This window comes from Leucoraja erinacea, chromosome 4, assembly GCF_028641065.1.
Source record: "Leucoraja erinacea ecotype New England chromosome 4, Leri_hhj_1, whole genome shotgun sequence".
In the NCBI taxonomy this organism is placed as follows: Eukaryota; Metazoa; Chordata; class Chondrichthyes; order Rajiformes; family Rajidae; genus Leucoraja; species Leucoraja erinaceus.
This window is the reverse complement of record NC_073380.1, coordinates 61818378-61842172: the sequence shown is the minus strand read 5'-3', so window position 1 is coordinate 61842172 and position 23795 is coordinate 61818378. Positions and strand designations below refer to the sequence as shown.

Below are 23795 nucleotides of genomic sequence, written 5' to 3'. Positions count from 1 at the left end.
AATAAGCATAACTACAAATGGCTCAAGTAAAGTTTGAGTTAGCAGGAACACGGTTATGCAGTGACAATTTAACTAATTCTTTGATCCCAATTCACTCACTCAGTTGAAATTGCTTTTCTGTTCCTTAAAATATTGTATTTTCCTTCAACCGGGGCCATTCTACTCTCTCCCTAAGGTAAACTGTATCATGCTCAAACACACACAGATACAATTATGCTTTAACAGCTCTTCTGAAGTAAAAACAATATTAGAGCATGGAGTCGTAGAATTGTTAAACAATAAGCTAATCAAAGGATGATTCATAATGAAGCTGGTGTAATCTTGGAACCATTCCACTGTCTTTTAACAGATATGTAGATCTCTGGGATATCCCATTGGAAGCAGAATGATGTTCAGAAACGGATACATCAAAGGTGCTCAGGTAAATATAAACTGAATAATGATGGATCCTTGGATACAAATTATCTTGATATTCCATTCACATCAAATGCTTATCAATTCTTCAGTGAAAAGTCTCCCATTCTACAAGTCTGACCAGTCAATTTTGTGGTATTATGCAATAATAGTGTAAGGCTGGGCAGACGGGCACTAGGACCCTGTGTGACAGAAGCCAGGCTCCAGTAACCGGATGTGACTGGAACCCTGGGGTGTGGGCAGTTAGGGAGTTGCCTGGGCTTGCACACGAGGTTGCTGCTGTTGTACAGAGTTGCTAATTAAAGATATACTCTGTTTACGTCGTGGTACGAGCCTTATTACAAGCATAACCCGACAAATTTGCGATACATGCTCAGATTCAGATTAAGATTCAGATTCATGCTGATGAGCCTGCTAGGCTTTGTGGGGCTTGGAGCAATTTAGATTCAATTATTTTATTATTCTCCACTTTTAAGAATTTTAGAAACTATTCTCCACTTTTAATAACTTGCATCATGAACTAGTCATGTACCAAGGCTACACACCAGATGAACAGTGAGTAAAGGTGCAAGAAGGAACTACAGATGCTGGTTAATACCAAAGGTAGACACAAAATGCTGGAGTAACTCAGTGCGTCAGACAACATCTCTGGAGAAAAAGAATGGGTGACAATTCGAGTCAGAACCCTTCTTCAGACAGGTTCTGACCCAAAATGTTGAGACTGAAGAAGGGTTCCAACCCAAAACGTCACCTATTCCTCTTCTCCAGAGATGCTGCCTGGCCTGCCAAAGTACTCCAGCATGTTGTGTCTATCTTCAGTGAGTAAAGGTAGCCTCAGACAACAAAGGCTCAAATAAACTTAGTACCAAACATTTACACATTCAGTATTGGATTATCACATCCTTTTGGACTTTGCAAAAACTTGTTTCAATGCAGTTTTTCTCATATGGTCAAACAATGAACTTCTTTTCCTTTGTAAAAAAAATTGCATCCGGAGACTACAGATAAAAGTAATCTCCGTGTGGCAACTTGGAAGCAACAAATGCTTAAAAATATCAAGGAGGCTATTTTCTGGATAAATCTGTCAGTATCCCCCAGCAATGTAGTCTTATTGCAACTTTCACATCCAGGTCATTTCCATCTATAATACATCGTCTTCTATATTAGTATTGTTGGCATTTTACCTTTCATACAATATGATCTCTTTATTTCCAATTGTCATCAACTTCAAATAACACAAAAGAGTGTATGCAATTTTTAAAATTATAACTGCAACAACCACAAGTATTCCTAGATAGATTCTTACTTTCAATATCAAAGAACCAGCACACAAAACACAGAAAAAACTTCTAGCACAAAACTAAACCAAACGGCATAAATCTCATATTGAAGTGGGTCCCCCTTTAAAAGCTGACTAGCTATTAACCCAAAATCACAGGATGCCTATTATTAGCCTAAGTGCCTTTAACACTGCGATTAACATAGGAAATTAAATATACAGCAAGTTACATTTAAATTCTTCACATTACACGCTTTAGAAAAAAAGTTAAATATGAGACATGCACATGAATCACAAATCCTGGCAATGTACAATTAGAACAGCTGCATTTGTCAAATCGACCTGCTTTCCCATTTCTGCTTTGCTTTACTCAAGTTTTAAATGGGGTCTCTCCTCATTTCCTGCAAGTGTTCTGATAAATTACTTCCATCCAAAATGTTAACATGTACTTCACATTTCTACACAGTGATAGGACTTTAAAACTGCCAATATACTTGCAGTACATTCATTTTTTTAATCTCACAATATAATTTTACGATATAGTGATCAAAATTTAATAATTTGCTACACAGTCATGGTGTGTTTAAAGATAGTCTCTTGTAAAGCACTAATAATGTAGAACATGTGGATCTGAGTTGTGCTTACCTACAGTTGTCTGTGCATTTTAACACGTGTGAAAAGGTGCCCTGGATTGTGTGTTAATAAGAAAGCACCAAATGTCTTACCCAGTAATTCCATGGCATCATCCTCATCCTCAATGTCCTCTTCAGCCACTGATGGTGTTGCACTGTGCACAGAGTCAAATGAATCCTGGGACAGCATTGCAGCTAAAAGCTTCTTATGCTGTTGCTGCTGTTGTCTCAAGCCTTTACTCTTCTGCTCCAATTTTGTGCTGCAAGACCATTTTAGAAATAATATGTCAGTTTTAAATGTTAAATGCTTGCAACATGTGATCCAAATCAACTGCTAAATGAAACCACACAAAAAAAATGCTTATTGTTGATGAAAGCACAGTAAACGTCACTATTTTTATACTATTAACATGGTCTCAGCATTGAAATTGAAGAGCAAATATGTTACATGTTTTAATCTTTACAGCAAAAATTGAGCTATCTACTGCTAGCTGATAAAATTAGATTAATGAAGGTGGGAAAAGCCTCTTTATAACAACTTGCTGTAGAGAGTTTCTAGTCATGTCGACACTGGAAATTGGACATTTTGAGATAAAGACTTCAAAGTTCTAGAGAACTTAATGGCAAAGATATGGCAAAGAATGGCAAGAGCTCAGGCCATTCTATTTCCTTTCCAACCCTTCACTCTATGCCACCTGACTCTGCCCAATTCTTATCTTTAAAGATACACAGTGTAGGAAGGAACTACAGATACTTGTTTAAACCGAAGATAGACACAAAAGGCTGGAGTAGCTCATCGGGTTGGACAGCATCTCTGGAGGAAAGGATTGGGTCATGCTTCGGGTCGAGACCCTTCTTCCAATTGAGAGTCAGGGGAAAGAGAAGAGAGAGATGTAGACGGTAATATAAAGAGATATATAAAGGGTCTCGACCCGAAACATCGTCTATTCCTTCTCTCCATAGATGCTGCCTCACCCGCTGAGTTACTCCAGCATTTTGTGTCTACCTTAGAACAAATGAACGAAAGATACATAAGTGTTTTGGTTGATAAGCGGTCCTTTTATGCTACTGCTATGACATTCCGACATACCTGAAGGGAGTACAGGATGGGTGGTGGGGGGGGGGGGGGGGTGGGGGGAGTATGGGGGGGGGGGGGGGGGGGGGGGATGGGTGGGTCAAAGGATCAAAAACATTTTATTGTCACATGTACCAATTAAGGTACAGTGAAGCTCAATTTAAGGGAGCATGTGATGTTAATGTGGGGGGGGGGTCGGGTGGAAACTGGGGGGAAGCATGTGATGGGGGGGGGGGGGGGGGGGGGGGGGGAGGAAATTGGCCTGTAGATGTGGCTGTTTAAATTATAACCCACCACCAAAAATTTAATGGTTAAGAAACAAACCAAACACTCCTTGTTTAGTCTTTTTTTTTAAATCACTAACTGCACACAACTTGATTGTGTCTGGAGTAGACTGGGCTGGTGATGATTTCCAAGGGAAACTATATCAATCCAAAGTTAGACCAGGCACTTTTGTGTATGATCCATGTTAGTGCACCTGTGTGCAGCTAATAGTGTCATTATTCACACAACCCATTTCCCCTTGTAGCAATATAAACTGGAGCATAAAATTTTACACAACCATTGTCATGGAACAGTCTCAATAAAACGAGTCTGTTACGTTAGTTGTTGCTTTTCTTGCTGTTTAAAGAGTTGCTCCATGGCATTGCAGAACCCAGCTTGGTAGTTTGACAACTCTTGCCGAGACTGCGGGACCCGGAGTTGGGGAGGTGGCCCGGATTGGAGACTGCGGGACCCGGAGCTGGGGCGACTGCCCGGAGCTGATGCTGTGGCGGGCCGTCTCGGAGCCGAGACGGTGTTCCGGCTTTCGGCGGCGGCGACGACATCACCACGGAGATCCGCTGGACTGGAGGACAGCATCTTTGGCCTGGATCAATCGCCTCAGTGCCGAGGGAGAACAAGGAGGGAAGAGACGGAGACTAAGACTTTGCCTCCATCACAGTGAGGATGTGCTTGGTGAACTCACTGTGGTGGATGTTTAATTTGTGTTTATTGTATGTTTTGTTATTATTGATTCTGTGTATGACTGCAGGCAACATCATTTTTGGTTCAGACCGAAAGGTCTGAATGACAATAAAGGAATCTAATTCTAATTCTAATTCTTGAAAGGCAGTTCAAACATCTTCCAAAATATACCGTGTGCCGAAAAGAAGTGCTTTCTCTATGTATAGCCGCACATTATTTCTAACAGAAGACAGCACTATCAGAAGAAAAGCAGTAAGAAAAGCTGTAACCTGAGAGCAATGATCCATATTTTTGAGTTGCAAAAACACATGAGAACCAGAAGGAAGAAAATGCTACCAGGAGTTATCCCTATTCAGCATCCACATTGGCCCAAACGAGCCTATACCTGCTCCGGTGAAGTAATCATTCCCAGTCCCATTCCCCCTCTTCTCATTTCCCCATCACCTTGAAACTCTTTCTCTTTCACAATTCCTGTTTGATTCTCTAGCCACTTACCCGCATAGAATAATTTACCTATTAACCTACCAGCAGGGTCCTGTGATGTGGGAGGAAACCAGAGAGCCTTTGTAAACCCGTATGGTTATGGAGAAGATAATGAATGAAATAAATTTTATGCCAAATATGTATACATAAAAGGAATTTACATTGGTGCATTGCTTGCAAGTAACAACATGATACACAGTAGACAAATAAAAATAAAACATTATAATTTAAACGTGTTAAGAATAAAATAAAATACCTGAGCAAAAGGAGGCTACAGACTTTTGGCTGTTGAGTAGAGCTACTGCTCGTGGCAAAAAGCTGTTTTTAAGTCTGGCTGTGGCGGGTTTGACAGTGCGGAGTCGCCTTCCAGAATGAAGCATTTCAAAATGTTTGGGGCCAGGGTGAGAGGGGTCAGAGATGATCTTGCCCGCTCATTTCCTGGCCCTTGAAGTGTACAGTTTGTCAGTGGTGGGGGGGGTGGTGGGGGGGGGGGGGGGGGGGGAGGTTGCAGCCAACAACCTTCTCAGCTGATCAAACGATGCGCTGCAGTCTCTGGATGTCATGCTTGGTGGCTGAGCCGAACCAGACCATGATGGAGAAGGTGAGAACAGACTCTATGATGGCAGTATAAAACTGGACCATCATTGCCTGTGGCAGATTGCATTTTCTCAGCTGCCGCAGGAAGTACATCCTCTGATGGGCCATTGTGACTGTGGAGTCGATGGTGGCCTCCCATTTAAGGTCCCTAGAAATGATGGTTCCAAGGAACTTAAAAGACCCCACAGATGTGACTGTGGTGTTGTTTATGGTAACTAGGGGGAGGGGAGGGGGAGCTCTCCTAAAGTCTACAATCAATTTTAGCATCTTAAGAGCATTGAGCTCTAGGTTGTCTGTACAGCAACAAGAGTTGCAGTCACACAAGATTAACATGGGCAGTTTCGATCAGGTCACAAAACTTTTAAACTCTTAACATTTTTGTATTATTCGCAGCACAAATCCACCTGATTTTCTGCATTAAAATCAACACTTCATTTTGTGCAATCGATTTTTATGATACACTAGACTAAGTGGGACCCGTTGGGTTCCAGCATCACACGGGAGCCCCGTATTCCACCTCTCCACCAATTCCAATATTCGTGGCCAGTGGGGGGTGGGGGGGGGGGACTTTCTGGAGCGCTAGTATGGATGTTGTGGGCTGACGGGACTGGTTTCCAAAGGGCTAGTATGGACATTGTGGGTTGAATGGATTATTGGGCTGGCGGCTCAGTAATTCAAGCCTGTTGTGCTGGCAGCTCACTCACTCAGGGCTGGTGGGCTGGCAGTTGACTCATGGCTATTCCTTGAAATTCCATTTCAAGCAGGGTGCAAGGTCACCAAATTCAAGTGCAGTTTCTTACCACTTCAAGCAGGGTGCAAGGCCACTAAAGGCAGCAAGTCTTTATCTCTCCCATCTTGCAGAGACTCAGCCACGCCCACACTTCTGGGTTTTATGAAGGCCACGCCCCTACCCCCTCCCACCAGAAGGGGCGTGGCCTTCATGGCATGATTGACAGTTGAGAAAATCTCAACATTTTCTAAACAATAATAACTTTTATTTTTCATCGTTGGGAAAAATCCTCAGCATCCGATGAGCAGAGGGAGACTCTGAGTTAGATGGCCAAAAATCACAGCCATACGTGGTAGCGCTTTTTCTAAAATCAATATAAAGCGCAAACAGGAAGTGGTTAAGATTAGACTTTTATTTATATATAGAAGGCAAGGCAACTTTATATTTGGCAAGGCAACTTTAATTAAGCAAGGCAACTTTAATTAGGCAAGGCAACTAATTAAGCAAGGTAACTTTAATTAGGCAAGGCAACTTTAATTAGGCAAGGCAACTTTAATTAGGCAAGGCAACTTTAATTAGGCAACACAGCTTTAACATTTCCAAACCAAAGGCAACACAGCTTTAGCATTTCAAAACTATATTTTCAAACCACATTATGGGCACTGACAGGTCAGTAAAACCACTCACAGTTTAGTAGACATGTGTTCATTGTTATTCACAGCTCAGACCGAGAGACATGCCCCTCTCGCTCCCCCATCTCGCAGAAACTGACTGAGGCACTCAACACCTCCGGGTTTTATTGTCCCTCTGGAAGGGGCGTGGCCTTCAGGAGAGAGCATCTCAACATTTTTTAAACACTAATAACTCTTTTATTTTTCATCGACGGGGAAAATCCTTTTGTCCTGTGCAGCGGAGGAAGTCTGAGTAACATGGCCGAAAATCACAGCCGTAAGTGGCAGCGATTTTTCTAAAATCAATATGCAGATCAACAGGAAGTGGTCAAGATCAGACTTTTAGTAATATAGATAGAAGACTAGTTTAAGTGGGACCCCTTGGGTCACATTTTCACATGGGAGGCCTGGTCCATGAACACAATATTCCACCTCTCCACCAATTCCAATATTGGTGGCAAGTAGGGAAGGGCTTTCTGGACCACTAGTATGGGTGTTGTGGGCCGAATGGAAAGGTTTGCAGAGTGCTAGTATGGACATTGTGGGCCAAATTGATTCTTGGGTTGGCAGCTCAGTCACTCAGGCCTGGTGGCCAAAATGTCCCTCCTGGATAAATACGGGCATTTTGGGCAAAAGGTACTGGTTTCTCGGCAAATAGGGGCCTTGTGGGCTGAAATTGTGGTTTCAGGCAGGCCAAACAACTCATTTCATTTCATTTCCATTTCAATTTCAAGCACAGGGCAGGCCAAACAACACGTTGCATTTTCATTTCATTTCCATTTCCATTGCAGTTTCAGGCACAGGGCTGGACAAACAGCTCATTGCATTTTCATTTCATTTAATTCTCCATTGCAGTTCCAGGCACAGAGCAGGCCAAACAGCTCATTACATTTTCATTTAATTTCTATTTCCATTGCAGTTTCAAGCACAAGGCAGGCCACACAGTTCATTGCATTTTCATTCCATTTCATTTAAATTTCTATTGCAGTTTCAGGCACAGGGCAGGCCAAACAGCTCATTGCATTTTCTTTTCATTTCCATTTCCATTGCAGTTTCAGGCACAGGACAGGCCAAACATCTCATTGCATTTGCATTTAATTTCCATTTCCAGTGTAGTTTCAGGCACAGGGCACACCAAACAGCTCATTGCATTTATTTCATTTCATTTCCATTTCCATTGCAGTTTCAGGCACAGTACAGGCCAAACAGCTCATTGCATTTTCATTTCATTTCCATTTCATTTACAGTTTTAGGCACAGGGCAGGCCAAACAGCTCAATGCATTTTCATTTCATTTCCATTTCCATTGCAGTTTCAGGCACAGGGAAGGCCAAACAGCTCATTGCATTTTCATTTCATTTCCATCTCCATTACAGTTTCAGGCACAGGGCATTCCAAACAGCTCATTGCATTTTCATTTAATTTCCATTTCCATTTCAGTTTCAGGCACAGGGCAGAGAAATAGATTTTAAGCTGTATGTTATAGGTGGAAGGGAAGGTAATGAAACAGAGTTCTTTGGGGAATTTCCAGAACTTAGGGTCCCGGAACATCGAGCAATGGTGAAGAGAACAAATTTGGTGTGCACAACGTTCCAGACTCGGAGAAACACAGGTGTGTCGGAGAGCTGGCAATGACCATGTACATGTGAAAATAAGGATGAAAATATTAAAATAAAGATATTTATTAATTGGGAGTTGGTATTGGCCTGTAAGGATCAATGTAATGGATGAACTGGGATTGGTGCAAGGTGGTAAAATAAAATATCATTTTTTCATACATGAACAACCAAGTTTTTGGTAATCTTGTTTATGGACATTAGAATCCAAGTAAAATCTATTCTTTGGGTCCTTTGCTCTCCAAAGGATAGCACTGGGATAGTCAGGTGGGGGGGGGGGGGGGGGGGGGGGGGGGGGGGGGGGGGGGGGGGAACAAACCCATGGGAAAGGATTTAAATTTTATCATGTAAATTTAATACAAATATCAATCAATTGTACATCACATCATCTCACCAATGATTATCTACAAGTATGACCCAACTAACATATTCCAAAAGCATTTATATCATGAATGCAAATAGATTTAAAAACAGAAATACATTTTGAACTGTGGGAACATTTCAGGTGAATCACATGGCACAGTCTGGAACCATGCAATACATAATACATGGCAAGTTATGGCACAAGCTGACCAACATCAGCCAATGGAACAAGATAAGCATTGGGAGAACATAGATGTATGGAGTAGTCAGCATACACTTCCTTCCAAGCTCTTTGCACTTTAAAGTATTTGCCTTGGGTAAACCTTAGCAAGAATATAGAATTCTATCTAAGAGATAATTAGCTAACTATTTAAATTGTGACGCTAATGATATTCATGATGGTTATTGCCACGAGAATAAAGCAATATAGGCAGTTAATAGATTTAACAAGAATGGGAGCAAGTAGAAATATCAAGCACTGATACCCTTGCTTATATTTTGCCGGTGTTTACCTTCCAGAGCTGTGGGCCTCTTCAGTTTCATCCTTAATTCTGGGCACTGGAGGGTGTAGCATCTCTGCAGCCAACGGGTCAGCATCAGTTTCCTCACGACCAACCCACTCTCCAACCACTCGGGGTCTAACAAGGGACGAATTGTAAGCCCGCAGATCCTTAAACAAAAACACAAATAAATCCATGGTCATTGTACATAAAAGTAGCCAGCTTTAAAAACAGACAGAACCTGATTAGATATGCTGTTGCCAATGCCAATATAATACATATCTGGAGGCAGCAGACTCCTCATTAGGACAATTTCACTTCCCTCTCTGGATTTGTAAATGTCCTTGGAATTTATTTCAGTGTCTCAAACACCCTCAGCAATAGAAGATTGGCAATAGAGCAGCTAAACCAGATGGCAAGCAAGCAGATGCCAGGGTTTATGGGGAGAAGGCAGGTAATGGGGTTAAAAGATAGATCAGACATGATTGAATGGCGGAGTAGACGATGGGCCTAATTCAGCTCCTGTCGTTTATGAAGTCGCAATATGGCTGAATGAAACTGGTCTACAAACTGGATATTTTATATCCCTCTGATGCACTGATATTTGCTCAGGTAAGTGTAAGTGACGGGGATCCAGTTGAACGCACTGCTGCTCCATTTGATATCAAGATCTAGTTTCTGTAATTTATAAGCTTCGAAAAGATATAATTCGAATTCTATCAACGGTAATTGGTAAGACATGTTAATACTACACATCGTGCTGTAATTTAAGCCACCAATTAAAGTTCAAACCCATTTCTTTCATTGGTCAAAGCCCCTGATGAGTGGAATGTCATCGGGAAACAATGAGCGTAATAATAGAGGTATCAATAACCAAAGAGAATTCCCCAAGATACTATAATTTATTTATGAGATAACATTCATGGTGTGACAAGGAATTCACACAAGAAATTCCTTGCAGAATATATGTAATTATTATTTTATCCTGACCTGAACCAAATACATAATTTAATCATTAAATCCATGCAGCCTTTGTGCAGATTTATCAATGTGGTAAATTGATGAGGAGGTGTTCTAACGTTAAAAACAAGCAATCATACCCAAAAAATATAAAGCACATGTACAGCATAAACCATTGAAAATTACACTGCATATACTATTAAAATAAGTCTTCAGCAATGTTCAGATCTCAAAAAAACATCTGAAAGAATCACCCATTTTCCCTCGATGTCCCCAAATCTGTTGGCCCTAGGCTTACATATACTCAGTACAGAAGTCCTGAACTTGCTAATAGATGAGCCAAGTGTTCTGCTACGGACTCCAGAGAATCTACTTGAAGTTCCAACACCAAGAGAAAATATTGCAAACCAATGCATTGCACCACATTGAGAAAAAAAGGCAAGAATACAATAAGATACATTTTAATCATTTGTATTTGCAGTAATGTTTATATTCACGTGTTTTGGTTGATTATATTTAATTTATTATAAACAAATTAATATTTTTGTTTTATTCATTCATTTTACTTTTAATGTATTTTGAACATCTTCACAGGCAACACAAAATAGGGGTATGGCTTTATCAATTCTCAAACATTTCTCTACAGTTTTGTGAATGGAGTCATTGGACTTGATTACATCACATGAAGCCCAGAATAGTTTACAGCACAGTGGCTAATTAGTAGAGCCACCACCTTATTCTGCCAGAGCCTCGGGTTCAATCCTGATTTGAGATGCTGTCTGTGTGGAGCTAGCACATTCTCCTGAGCCTGCCTAGGTTTCAGGCACGTGCCATCAAGGTAGGCAAGGTAGGTACTTCCTACCCCGACTAAAATTATGAAATGGTAATTACTAAGTATAAATATTAAAGGCATGGGAGAATTATGCCTATCTAAGAGATCGATCTCTTAGAGAGGCATAATTCTCCGTGCCTTTCAACTGCAGCACTTGCAACACGCGAAGGTCTGTGCAGCCCACGTGCCGTCAGTGCTGTTTCAAGTTGTCAATGACAAGCGGGGCTGAAGGCAACTGAAATTCTGCCTTTGCTGTACTGCGCAGGCGCAGCAGCCTAATGCGCCTGCGCAGCGCTAGTTTCTTGCCGGGTTTTACAAATATGGATTGCCATTATCTGAAGAATATCTTAGGAAACAAAGAGAGTAGAATGCCGTTTGTGTACCAATAATGTGGTAAGCACATTTCTTGGTGCTATATGTTTTTAAATACCGTATTTCCCGGGGTGGGAGGAGTTCCTTTCACAACGTTTGGGGAGTCTGTCCTGGGGTAAAGTTGCGGAGGGGGCGGGAGCATTGTGAAGGAGGGGATCTGGATCATGTCAGATTAGTAGTAGAGTAGGTATGGATACTATGAGGTTCAAAGTAAAAGAAGTACTGACACTTTTGAAAAATATAAAAGTGGATAAGTCTCCAGGTCCTGACGGGATATTCCCTAGGACATTGAGGGAAGTTAGTGTAGAAATAGCCGGGGCTATGACAGAAATATTTCAAATGTCATTAGAAACGGGAATAGTCCCCGAGGATTGGCGTACTGCACATGTTGTTCCATTGTTTAAAAAGGGTTCTAAGAGTAAACCTAGCAATTATAGACCTGTTAGTTTGACTTCAGTGGTGGGCAAATTAATGGAAAAGATACTTAGAGATAATATATATAAGCATCTAGATAAACAGGGTCTGATTAGGAACAGTCAACATGGATTTGTGCCTGGAAGGTCATGTTTGACTAATCTTCTTGAATTTTTTGAAGAGGTTACTAGGGAAATTGACGTACATGGTAAATGGTAGGGAATTGAAGAATACAGTTGAACAGAGGGATCTGGGTATAACCGTGCATAGTTCCTTGAAGGTGGAATCTCATATAGATAGGGCGGTAAAGAAAGCTTTTGGTATGCTAGCCTTTATAAATCAGAGCATTGAGTATAGAAGCTGGGATGTAATGTTAAAATTGTACAAGGCATTGGTGAGACCAAATCTGGAGTATGGTGTACAACTTTGGTCGCCCAATTATAGGAAGGATGTCAACAAAATAGAGAGAGTACAGAGGAGAATTTACTAGAATGTTGCCTGGGTGTCAACAACTAAGTTACAGAGATAGGTTGAATAAGTTAGGTCTTTATTCTCTGGAGCGCAGAAGGTTAAGGGGGGACCTGATAGAGGTATTTAAAATGATGAGAGGGATAGACAGAGTTGATGTGGACAAGCTTTTCCCTTTGAGAATACGGAAAATTCAAACAAGAGGACATGACTTCAGAATTAAGGGACAGAAGTTTAGGGGTAATATGAGGGGGAACTTCTTTACTCAGAGAGTGGTAGCGGTGTGGAATGAGCTTCCCCTTTGAGAATACGGAAGATTCAAACAAGAGGACATGACTTCAGAATTAAGGGACAGAAGTTTAGGGGTAATATGAGGGGGAACTTCTTTACTCAGAGTGTGGTAGCGGTGTGGAGTGAGCTTCCAGTGGAAGTTGTGGAGGCAGGTTCATTGGTATCATTTAAAAATAAATTGGATAGGCATATGGATGAGAAGGGAATGGAGGGTTATGGTATGAGTGCAGGCAGGTGGGACTAAGGGGAAAAAAAATTTGTTCGGCACGGACTTGTAGGGCCGAGATGGCCTGTTTCCGTGCTGTAATTGTTATATGGTTATATGGTTATAGAGCATTGAGTATAGAAGCTGGGATGTAATGTTAAAATTGTACAAGGCATTGGTGAGACCAAATCTGGAGTATGGTGTACAATTTTGGTCGCCCAATTATAGGAAGGATGTCAACAAAATAGAGAGAGTACAGAGGAGATTTACTACAATGTTGCCTGGGTTTCAACAACTAAGTTACAGAGATAGGTTGAATAAGTTAGGTCTTTATTCTCTGGAGCGCAGAAGGTTAAGGGGGGACCTGATAGAGGTCTTTAAAATGATGAGAGGGATAGACAGAGTTGATGTGGATCAGCTTTTCCCTTTGAGAATACGGAAGATTCAAACAAGAGGACATGACTTCAGAATTAAGGGACAGAAGTTTAGGGGTAATATGAGGGGGAACTTCTTTACTCAGAGAGTGGTAGCGGTGTGGAATGAGCTTCCAGTGGAAGTGGTGGAGGCAGGTTCATTGGTATCATTTAAAAATAAATTGGATAGGCATATGGATGAGAAGGGAATGGAGGGTTATGGTATGAGTGCAGGCAGGTGGGACTAAGGGGAAAAAAAAATTTTGTTCGGCACGGACTTGTAGGGCCGAGATGGCCTGTTTCCGTGCTGTAATTGTTATATGGTTATATGTTATATGTCAGTAACCCACCAGCGACGCTTCTTGCATGGAGCCACCGCTTTGAGGCGGAGGGGGGGGGGGGGGGGGGGGGGGGGAGAAGTAGCTCGGGTGGCTTTGAGCGGAACCGGCCGCCACCTCAGCACCTTCTGCCGGCAAATTGAATTGTTACTGTCTTTATTTTTATTTTTTATTTTTACGGAGAGAACAATCTGCGCATGCGCAGTTTAAGTTTTTTTTTAAAGCCGACTGACTGCCTACCCTGAGTAATCACTCACGGCACGTGCTTGCTTAGTTTGTTTCGGGTGCTCCAGTTTCCTCCCACATACCAAAGTCACGCAGGTTGGTAGATTAATTAGCCATTTTAAACTGCCCTCTTGTGGGTAGGTGAGTGGTAAAATCTTGTGGGATTTGGGGAAAATAAAACATGAGGTTAATACAGGATTACAGCGAGTGGGTGGTTGGAATGGACTTGGAACCAGAAGTTTCTTTCTATGCCGTTGCTCTCTGTACAGAATATTGAGCTGTTGAACAGGAGGGAAGTTCTGATGGGCATCATTGAGAAATACTGAAGTAGCAGTGAAAGATTATTACTGAGAAATTGTGAACGGAAAGTTAAGGGAGGCCGTCATTGGGTTAGGATAGAGGAGATATCAAACAGAACGTTGGGTAGAGAGATTAGAATAGAAAAATCAAATAAAGATCTTATTAAACCCTAACAACAGATTGTGAAGAATAGGTGGTTATTCATTGGAAGGGAAATGGGCTTCCCTGACAAATTTTGAGAAAGATCCCTGCTCCCCCTATCAGCTCACAAATAATTCCAGAAAGGCTTTTATCACATATTATGTCCTTCTCAGCATATTTAGTTTCCAAATTGCTAAATGCAAAAGTATTTAAAGCAAAAACTCCTTATCAGTGGCTTTGAATGACATTAACTGCTGCGATAAATATCATCCGAATGTAGAAATTAAAACCCAACCATAGTAAATAGATTACCCACAGACATTAAATGCTTCTTCTTTAACAAAAAGATTTGTAAGATATAGCTACGCTGCACTGCTAGTCTATAAATTATATTTCAAATAAATATGCAAGCATTCTTGAGGTCAAAACTCAGCGTAATAAAGAAAAATAAAATTAGCAATTGGATTTAGATCTCCAGTTGAAAAAGGAATCAGAAACCAAATAAAAACATTGCATGGAGTGTGCATTATCTCCTTTACAGCTACCATGCATTAAAATGTTTCAAAAAGTTTAATTGATAATTTGCTAAAGGTCACAATTATCATCAGATGTGTAATGATGTGCATGTGTTGAACATATACTTTTCAATTTAAGCTTTCCAAACTTCAAATGTATCCACTGATCACAATTCTACGATGCTTCAACACTGGGGAATTTAATGCAGTACACAAGTGCAACAGAACAAAGTACTGACACAGATAGACAAGACTGTGGAGAAAACATTTGGCACACTTGCCTTCACTCCTCGGGGCATTGAATACAGGAGTTGGGATGTCATGATACAAATGTGTACGTCGTTGATGAGACAACACATGGGAGTGCAGCATGCAGTGCTGGATACCAGCAAGAGGATGTCATTAAACTGGAAAGAGTGCAACTGGGGCGGCACGGTGGGGCAGCGGTAGAGTTGCTGCTTCGCAGCACCGAAAACGCCTGTGCGATCCCGACTACGGGTGCTGTCTGTATGTTGTTTGTACGTTCTCCCCGTGACTGTGTGGGTTTTCTCCGAGATCTTCGGTTTTCTCCCACGCTCAAAAGACGTACAGGTTTGTAGGTTAATTGGATTGGTATAATTGTAAATTGTCCCCAGTGTGTGCAGAATAATGTTAATTTGTGGGGATCGCTGGTCGGTGCGGACTCGGTGAGCCGAAGGGCCTGTTTCCATGCTGTATTTCTAAACTGCAGAGAAGATTAACATGGATGTTACTGGACATGAGTGGCTATGAGTTATAAGCCGTAGAGCCATTTTCCTTGGGTAGGGTTCTATAGTGAAGGTTGACAAAGAGTGTGAAATTCACCATCGCTGTCAGTGCACTAGTACATCTGAGGAAAAGGCAGTTGAGAACCTAGTTCTATAGACACCATATCAACCTGTTCCTTAAAACCCAAACACAAATTCTGAAAATGGTAGTCTTTTTTTTCCTGGCAAAGATCTACTCCAAATGCATGTAGCATTGTTCTAGAAAACTTATCTGCATTAACATAGGGTGCAAGTAATTAACACTTTTTACCAAAACCCATTGAATGACTAAAATGTGAGAATGGATTGGTGTTAAAGGAGGAGGAATTTCAAGGAAATTCAAATACGGAAATCAATTGCAAGATATTAGCATTCAAATTATCTATCCATAGTATTGATATTCCCAAAATGTTAGGGGACACAATTTGGAAAAAATATTCTAATATTTCTTACATTTCAGCAGGTTTACTAATTTAAAATCTGGTAAATATTTCTCCTTGCCTGAAAAGAAAGATTTTTTATTTTCACATTTTAATCATTCATGCATATGGGGCAAGTGAGGACATCATAAATCATAGCAACTGTCAAGATATAATTAATTCTCCAAAGGCAAGTAATATTGCTGCCGATAAACATACCAGCAACCAATTAAGAGATAAAATGTAACAACCTCTGTAACTTATCCAGTTCAAAATAGGTAAATGCCATTTTGATAAATGCTCAAACACTACCTACAAGCATGAAGTAAAATTTTGATGGTAATATATTCAGAAGTTGTCCAAGTTTTACATTGATTGCATTCTATTAATCATTTTGATTTCACAATGTATAGATTTGGAAAAATGTAGGGAAATCTGTACAGAAATTTCTGTAGGGAAGTTCAATCAAATGGGAGCATGGACTAATATCAAAATATCTGCTTGTAATTCCTGATCTCCAAACATTTCATCATCCTGACACATTGCCTAATTTAATTTTCATCTCATTTCAGATTTTCTGATGTCATGTGCATCGTCAATGTGGCCTCTCATGATTGAATTTCCTATTTAAAACACAAATTGCAAGAAGCGACACTGGAATTTACTTGGAAAAAAACACAATCCACATTGATAAGATTTTATAATAAAATAAAAGAGTCATAGGCCTCAACAACTCTCTATGAGCTGGTGCATTGTCATGAGTTGCAGCAGTTACAGAACAATAAATATTTTATTAGTCAGTGCAAAACTGCGCAAAACATATGTTGCTCTAAAGGAAATAAAATTGTATTGTTATTTTATAGAACATATGTATTAAGCGTACAGTGTACAAGCTGTCAAACTTTACTTGACCAATGAAGTCAATGAGGGGTATCTTCCTTTTATGTGATGATTCCTCATTATACCAGGGATGTGCTCCGGGCATTTGTTCTCCATATACTATGCTCAGTTCTTGGGTGAAGGAATATGTGATGGGATTGTTAATATTAAAAAGCAGCACAAATTATTTGAAAGGCAGAGGGGAACTTACGATGGCTGAATACCAAAATCATCATCTTCGGTACTGCAAGTTAAGTAGCTGAATATCAGAAGGCAGATTGTCCACTCTGGTGAGGCTGATGTATGTCCCGGTAATTTAAATTTACTCTTAGACAATGTGGAAGGAACACAGGAGGCCAGGTGAATTGTTCCCTGGACCTGGGAGCAGCAGAGGATCTCACCAGGACCGGCAGGATTAAGCTTTTATAAACATCCATCTTTACTCTGTGCACAACTTGCACAACCGAACTTTAGTTTTAATATCTTCTGTAACATTTTATCCCACTTCCCATGCCCCTTTTTGAAACAAAAGCATGTATGTACATATTACAGGCATTCAAAATACCTTATATTTACATCTGTCTTTTTCACATACTTTTCTTTCTCTAATTATTTACACATTGAGTCACATAGCATGGAAACAGGCCCTTTGACCCAGCTTTTCCACCTCGACCAATATGCCCATCTACATTAGTCCCACCTGCCTGCGTTTGGCCCATATGCTTCTAGGCTTATCCTATCCATGCATCTGTTCAAATGTCTTTTAAACATTGTGGTAGTACATGCCTTAACTACCTCACCTGGCAGCTTGTTCCATATACCCACCACCCTTTGTGTGAAACAGTTACCGTTCAGGTTCCTATTAAATCTTTCCTGTCTCCTCTTAAACCGATGTCCTCGGGTTCTGGATTCCCCTACTCTGGGTAAACAACTCTGTGCATTTACCCTATTGGTTCCTCTCATGATCTTATACGCCTCTACAAGATCATCCCTCATCCTCTTGCACTCCAAGAAATAAATCCTAGCCTACTCAATCGCTCAATCCCTCGAGTCCTGGCAACATCTTTGTAAATCTTCTCTGCACCCTTTTCAGTATAACAACATCATTCCTACTACAGGGTGCCCAAAACTGAACTCCAAATGTGACCTGTCCAACGTATTACCCTAACTTAACCTCCCAACTTCTATATTCAATACTCTGACCAATGAAGGCCTATGTGCCAAAAACCTTCTTGACCACCCTATCTACCCGTGACACCAGTTTCAAGAAACTATGTAGCTGCACTACTCGATCCCACTGCTCTACAACACTCCCCAGAGCCCTACCATTAACAGTATAGTCCTGCTCTGCTTTGACTTCCCAAAATGAAATACCTCACACTTATCTGTATCAAACTGCATTAACCTTTCCTCCACCCACCTGCCCAACCGATCAAGATCCTGCTGCAATTTTTGATACCCATTTTTGCTGTCTGCGATACCACCTACAGTACTTTTGTGCCATCTGAAAACCTACTAATCATGCCGTGTACGTTCTCATCCAAATCATTGATATAAACCACAAACAGCCCTGCACTGATACCCGAGGCACACCTCCAACCTGAAAACTAACCTTCCACCATCACCCTCAGCTTCTTTCATAGTCATAGTGATCTCCATCTTCAAAGCTGAAATGGTTGACAGTGTAAGCGAGGTATAAGATGCATCTATTAGGCCTGAATCCATGTTAATGCTATGAGTTTGAGGCAAATGTTGCTTTTGGTCCTGATTGATAGTGATTGGTAGGTGAATGATGGGCTGCAACACATTGACCAAGACTTAGCCTGCACAAGGTCACTGAACATATGGCAACGCATCCTAGTCTCAGCGCTTGATGCTTCCCTTCCACTGTTACAAGTATCTTCTCCCACTGTCTTTGAGAAATTTAATTGAAGGGTTCTCAAGTATCTCATGACAGAATTTCTCCAGCAGTTTCAGAAAATCTTGAAGCTCGTGCTCTTGCTCACAGTGCTTCATTTATAAAAGTGTCCAAGGTCAGATTCAATTAAAGATTACCCGCCAGCTCCTGCTGCAAATATAATTCATCCCCCACCCCCTTGAAGAAGTGCAAAGTGATCCTCTCACGATATTGCTCTTCAGATGAAACCGTATTCTTTTCACCTCAACAGTGCAAATTAACAGTCAACATAGTTGGTATGTTGCCTTCACTGGAAGCAACAGGCATGGTTTTTGCACACTGCAATCTTCCTGGCTGTTTTCAACACCATTTCATGTAAACATGATTTTATTCAACCTGCCCTTACACCTCGTCCCTCACATCAATCCAGGTACCCTAGCAATCTTAGGTGAGACAGAGGTTCATGTGACTCCTCTAACCTCATCTACTGTGTGGCATCCTTTACCATGCTGACCTTTTAGACCTGGGCCTCCTCTAGTGCTAGAATAAGGCTTCACACAAACTGGAGGAACAGCACCTCATATTTTGCTTACGTAGCTTACAACCCAATGGTATGAACATTGAAGCCCCACCTGACCCAGGTGCACACCCTTTTCCTCTACTATCTTGCAAAAACACACACACACACACACGCGCGCGCGCGCGAGGAATAAAAGGACTTACCTGGTCAGATTCATCTGGAGTACCAATACCTAGACAGGAAAAAAAAGAGAATTAGAAATCTTGTATATTTTTTAGGATTTACCCTTTAACAAGAGGATTTCACAGCACTTGCAACAATCTGTAAAATTACATTTAAACAAGTTTTAGCATAGTTATTTGCACTTATGTTATTACTTTTGCAAGCTGGGAGATGGCCAAGTTGATTAGTTCCAGAACCTCAAAAAAACAAAAGTAGCCTATTCAGCATTGAATGATTCTTCTGGGCATTCATCAAGGGAGAAAGACTGATCTTGAAGTTTTGAAGTTTGAGAATGCTTCAAGCAGAACTGGCACCCAGCTGTTACAATTGTAAGTCTGTTTTGACAGACAATATTAGTTAATTATATTTAACGTAACTGTACCTTTGCAAGATTTTTCAAAACAGAGAATAGGCATACACTTTGATATGTTACACTACAGCATTTCCCTGCTTCTCCCACACCCATGGTCATTTTTCTATGACATGCTGTGAACATATACAAAGCTTCAAAGGAGTTCAGTCTTACGATGAAGAACAAATGCAGGCTCTAAACCACTGAAGGGCTTGAATTTTGTATTGATTAATCATAGATTAAATAAAGTTTAAAAATGAAATAAAGTGAAGCACTTTTTTCTTTGTTTGACCGTCAGCATGATTTCAGTAATAGGGGGAAGTTCGAGGATGTTTCCACCAGAGGGATAGTCTAGGTCATAACCTCAGAATTAAAGGATGTTTCTCTAGGAAGGAGATGGAGAGGGATTTCTGTAGTCAGAGGGTGGTGAATTTGTGGAATTCATTGCCACAGGAGGCTGCGAAGGCCAAGTCAATGGATATTTTTAACGCAGAGATAAATAGATTCTTGATTAGTAAGGGTGACATGCAGTAACGGACTGGGTCCAAAAATATTGATTGCCAGGAGACAAAGGGAGCCCACTTCATCAGGGGCCCACGATATAGGGGACCCACTTCATCAGGGGCCCACTTGCCATCGGGCAAGCTGACACCCTGGCCAGTCCGCCACTGGTGACAGGGGCTATGGGGAGCAGGCAGGAGAATTGGGTTAGGAGAGATAGATCAGCCATGATTAACTGGGGAGTAGACTTGATGGACCAAATGGCCTAATTCCACTCCTATCACTTATGACCTTATGAATCTGACTACAACCTATTTCAGCACCAAACTACAATGGGCTTTGCACTACTAAAGCTGCACAACAATATTTTGGCTTGCACCATCATGACCTGCTTCTTTGCATCTTTATCATTATGTTGTTTAGGTTGATGTGCCTATACAGCTACTGTCACAGTACACATGATAACAGGTCACAGTACACATGATAATTAAACACTCTTGACTTTTGACCAGGCATTTGTTAAGTGGAAGGCAGAAAATAGTGTTGCCACAATGTTTTCATTATATGTTATCATTCATGCTATACCATTAATTTTGGTGTTAAACTAACAAAGGAGCAATATTATTAGTAGTTATTATTCAGCTTTCTTTTAGTCTGAAACCAATACAAGCATTTTAGGTCCATAATTCTAGAAATTCTCATTAATATGCATAGCAGGGTACACATTGTTGCAGGGTACACATTCTTGGGTTCACATTATCCATAGCCACTACCAAACACTTGTGTGGGGGACAGACATTCTAAAAAAAGAGCCATCATTCATGGTGACAACTCAGATGTTTCATATTTATTAATAAAAATATCAATATCTGCAATCAAACCTTTCCTGCAGAAGAGAGATAGCTTGAGCTGTGTTTAACAACAAAATCAACAGTGATTAATTAGAAACCAATCAATTAACATGGACATAAATAAATGAACAGCATTCAAGGTAAGTTAAGAAAATGTTTATTCAGAAAGCTCTCACTTTCATTAGAACCTACTTAAATTTGAAATTAAATAATGCACTACATAATAATGCACTGTGAGAATCTTATTATATTTAGCTATTCATTTTGTAATAATTGATTATATAGTGTGTGTGTGTGTGTGTGTGTGTGTGTGTGTGTGTGTGTGTGTGTGTGTGTGTGTGTGTGTGTGTGTGTGTGTGTGTGAACGAGAATATTACCATGAAAAAGAAAAGATTAGTGATATTAATTTACAAAATGAAGTAGCTTTTTTCCACCCAGATAGTTGCCTTATTCCTTTTAAATATATTTCAATGTTTCTTTCAAATCTTTCTGTTACTTTACCAATGCACTGAATGGTGAAGAGAGCACACATGTTGAACAGAATTAGACTGAATGAATCACCTTTCTAATCTTTCAAAAGACTTGGCCTTTTCTCCCTTCCCCAGACTGATGAATCCAAGTTCAGGAAATCATTGATACGATAGCCCATAGGAGCTAATGTCATCAGAATGCATCTGTGCATCTGTACTTCACTGTGCCTTGCAAGCTAACTTTCATCTGGAAATTAATGGGTTTTATTTCCACAAAATGCTGGAATAACTCGGCGGGACAGGCAGCATCTCTGGTCTTTCCAGAGATGCTGCCTGTCCCGCTGTGTTGCTCCAACATTTTATGTCTACCTAGGGTTTTAACCCTGATAAATTGAGTACTCCAAAATCATCTTCTGTCTTTGGTAAAATTCAAATATAGATTGGTTGATAACATAGAAACATAGAAAATAGATGCAGGAGTAGGCCATTCGGCCCTTCGAGCCTGCACCGCCATTCAATATGATCATGGCTGATCATCCAACTCAGTATCCCATTCCTGCCTTCTCTCCATACCCCCTGATCCCTTTAGCCACAAGGGCCACACCTAACTCCCTCTTAAATATAGCCAATGAACTGGCCTCAACTGCCTTCTGTGGCAGAGAATTCCACAGATTCACCACTCTCTGTGTAAAAAATGATTTTCTCATCTCGGTCCTAAAAGACTTCCCTCTTATCCTTAAACTGTGACCCCTAGTTCTGGACTTCCCCAACATCGGGAATAATCTTCCTGCATCTAGCCTGTCCAACCCCTTAAGAATTTTGTAAGTTTCTATAAGATCCCCCCTCAATCTTCTAAATTCTAGCGTGTACATGTTCATAATTATTTGGAGATCTAATTGGAATTGGAATTGCTTTTTATGCTACCAACAGGGAATCACTGAAAGTTTATTCTATTTGAATTAATGAATGTTTATTGGCCAAGTATTCACGTACAAGGAATTTGCCTTGGTGCTCCGCACACAAGTGACAACATGACGTAGCGACAATTCGGAATGACACATAAAATGTTAAACGTTAATAATAAAACATTATTGTTTAAGCATGGGAATTAAATAAAATACCAGAGCAAAAGGAGGCTACAGATTTTTGGTTATTGAGTAGAGCAACTACTCGTGGAAAAAAGCTGTTTTTATGTCTGGTTGTGGCAGCTTTGACAGTCCGGAGTCGACTTCCAGAGGGAAGTGATTCAAAGAGTTTGTGACCAGGGTGAGAGGGGTCCGAGATGATCTAGCCCGCTCGCTTCCTGGCCCTTGCAGTATACAGTTCATCAATGGAGGGAAGGTTGCAGCCAATAATCATCTCTGCTGATCGGATGATTCGCTGCAGCCTCTGGATGTCGTGCTTGGTGGCTGAGCCAAACCAGACCATGATGGAGAAGGTGAGGACAGACTCTACGATGGCCGTACAGAATTGGACCATCATTGCATGTGGCAGATTGTGCTTCCTCAGCTGCCTTAGGAAGTACATCCTCTGTTGTGCCTTTTTGACTGTGGAGTCGATGGTAGCCCCCCACTTAAGGTCCTTGGAGATGATGGTTCCCACAAACTTAAAATACTCCACAGATGTGACTGTGGTGTTGTTGATGGTGAGTGGGGTGAGGGGAGGAGGAGCTTTCCTAAAGTCAACTATCAATTCCACTTTCTTAAGAGCATTGAGCTCCAGGTTGTTGCAAGGGCACCAGGATGCCAGCTGTGTCATGTCCTGTCTGTAGGTAGATTCTTCCCCATCCTGGATCAGTCCAATCAGGGTTGTGTCGTCCGCAAACTTGAGAAGCTTGACAGAGGAGTCAGTGGAGGTGCAGTCATTGGTGTGGAGAGAGTAGAGGAGAAGGGAAAGTAGGTAGCCTTGCGGTGCTCCTATGCTGAGGGTTTGCTGGTCGGAGGTGTGCTTTCCCAGCCTCACATGCTGCTTCCTGTCTGTCAGAAAGCTGGTGATCCACCAACAGAGGGTTTCAGGCACAGTCAACTCAGAAGGTTTGGAGTGTAGTAGCTCTGGCACAATGGTGTTGAATGCAGAACTAAAATCAAAAACAAAATACTC

At 41.0% G+C, this 23795-nt stretch overlaps 1 protein-coding gene across 1 annotated transcript in view; it reads right to left on the bottom strand.

The window, feature by feature from the left end:
- Positions 1–283: 283 nt before the first annotated feature.
- The window catches only part of LOC129696054 (uncharacterized protein C8orf34 homolog), a 64040-nt gene continuing 40528 nt past the window's right edge, over positions 284–23795 (bottom strand). The window contains exons 5-8 of the mRNA XM_055633461.1: positions 19503–19531; positions 9338–9495; positions 2419–2585; positions 284–432 (exon numbers count right to left, since the gene is read on the bottom strand). Coding sequence (XP_055489436.1) covers positions 284–432; positions 2419–2585; positions 9338–9495; positions 19503–19531 — 503 coding nt within the window. The remainder of the gene's footprint in view (positions 433–2418; positions 2586–9337; positions 9496–19502; positions 19532–23795) is intronic.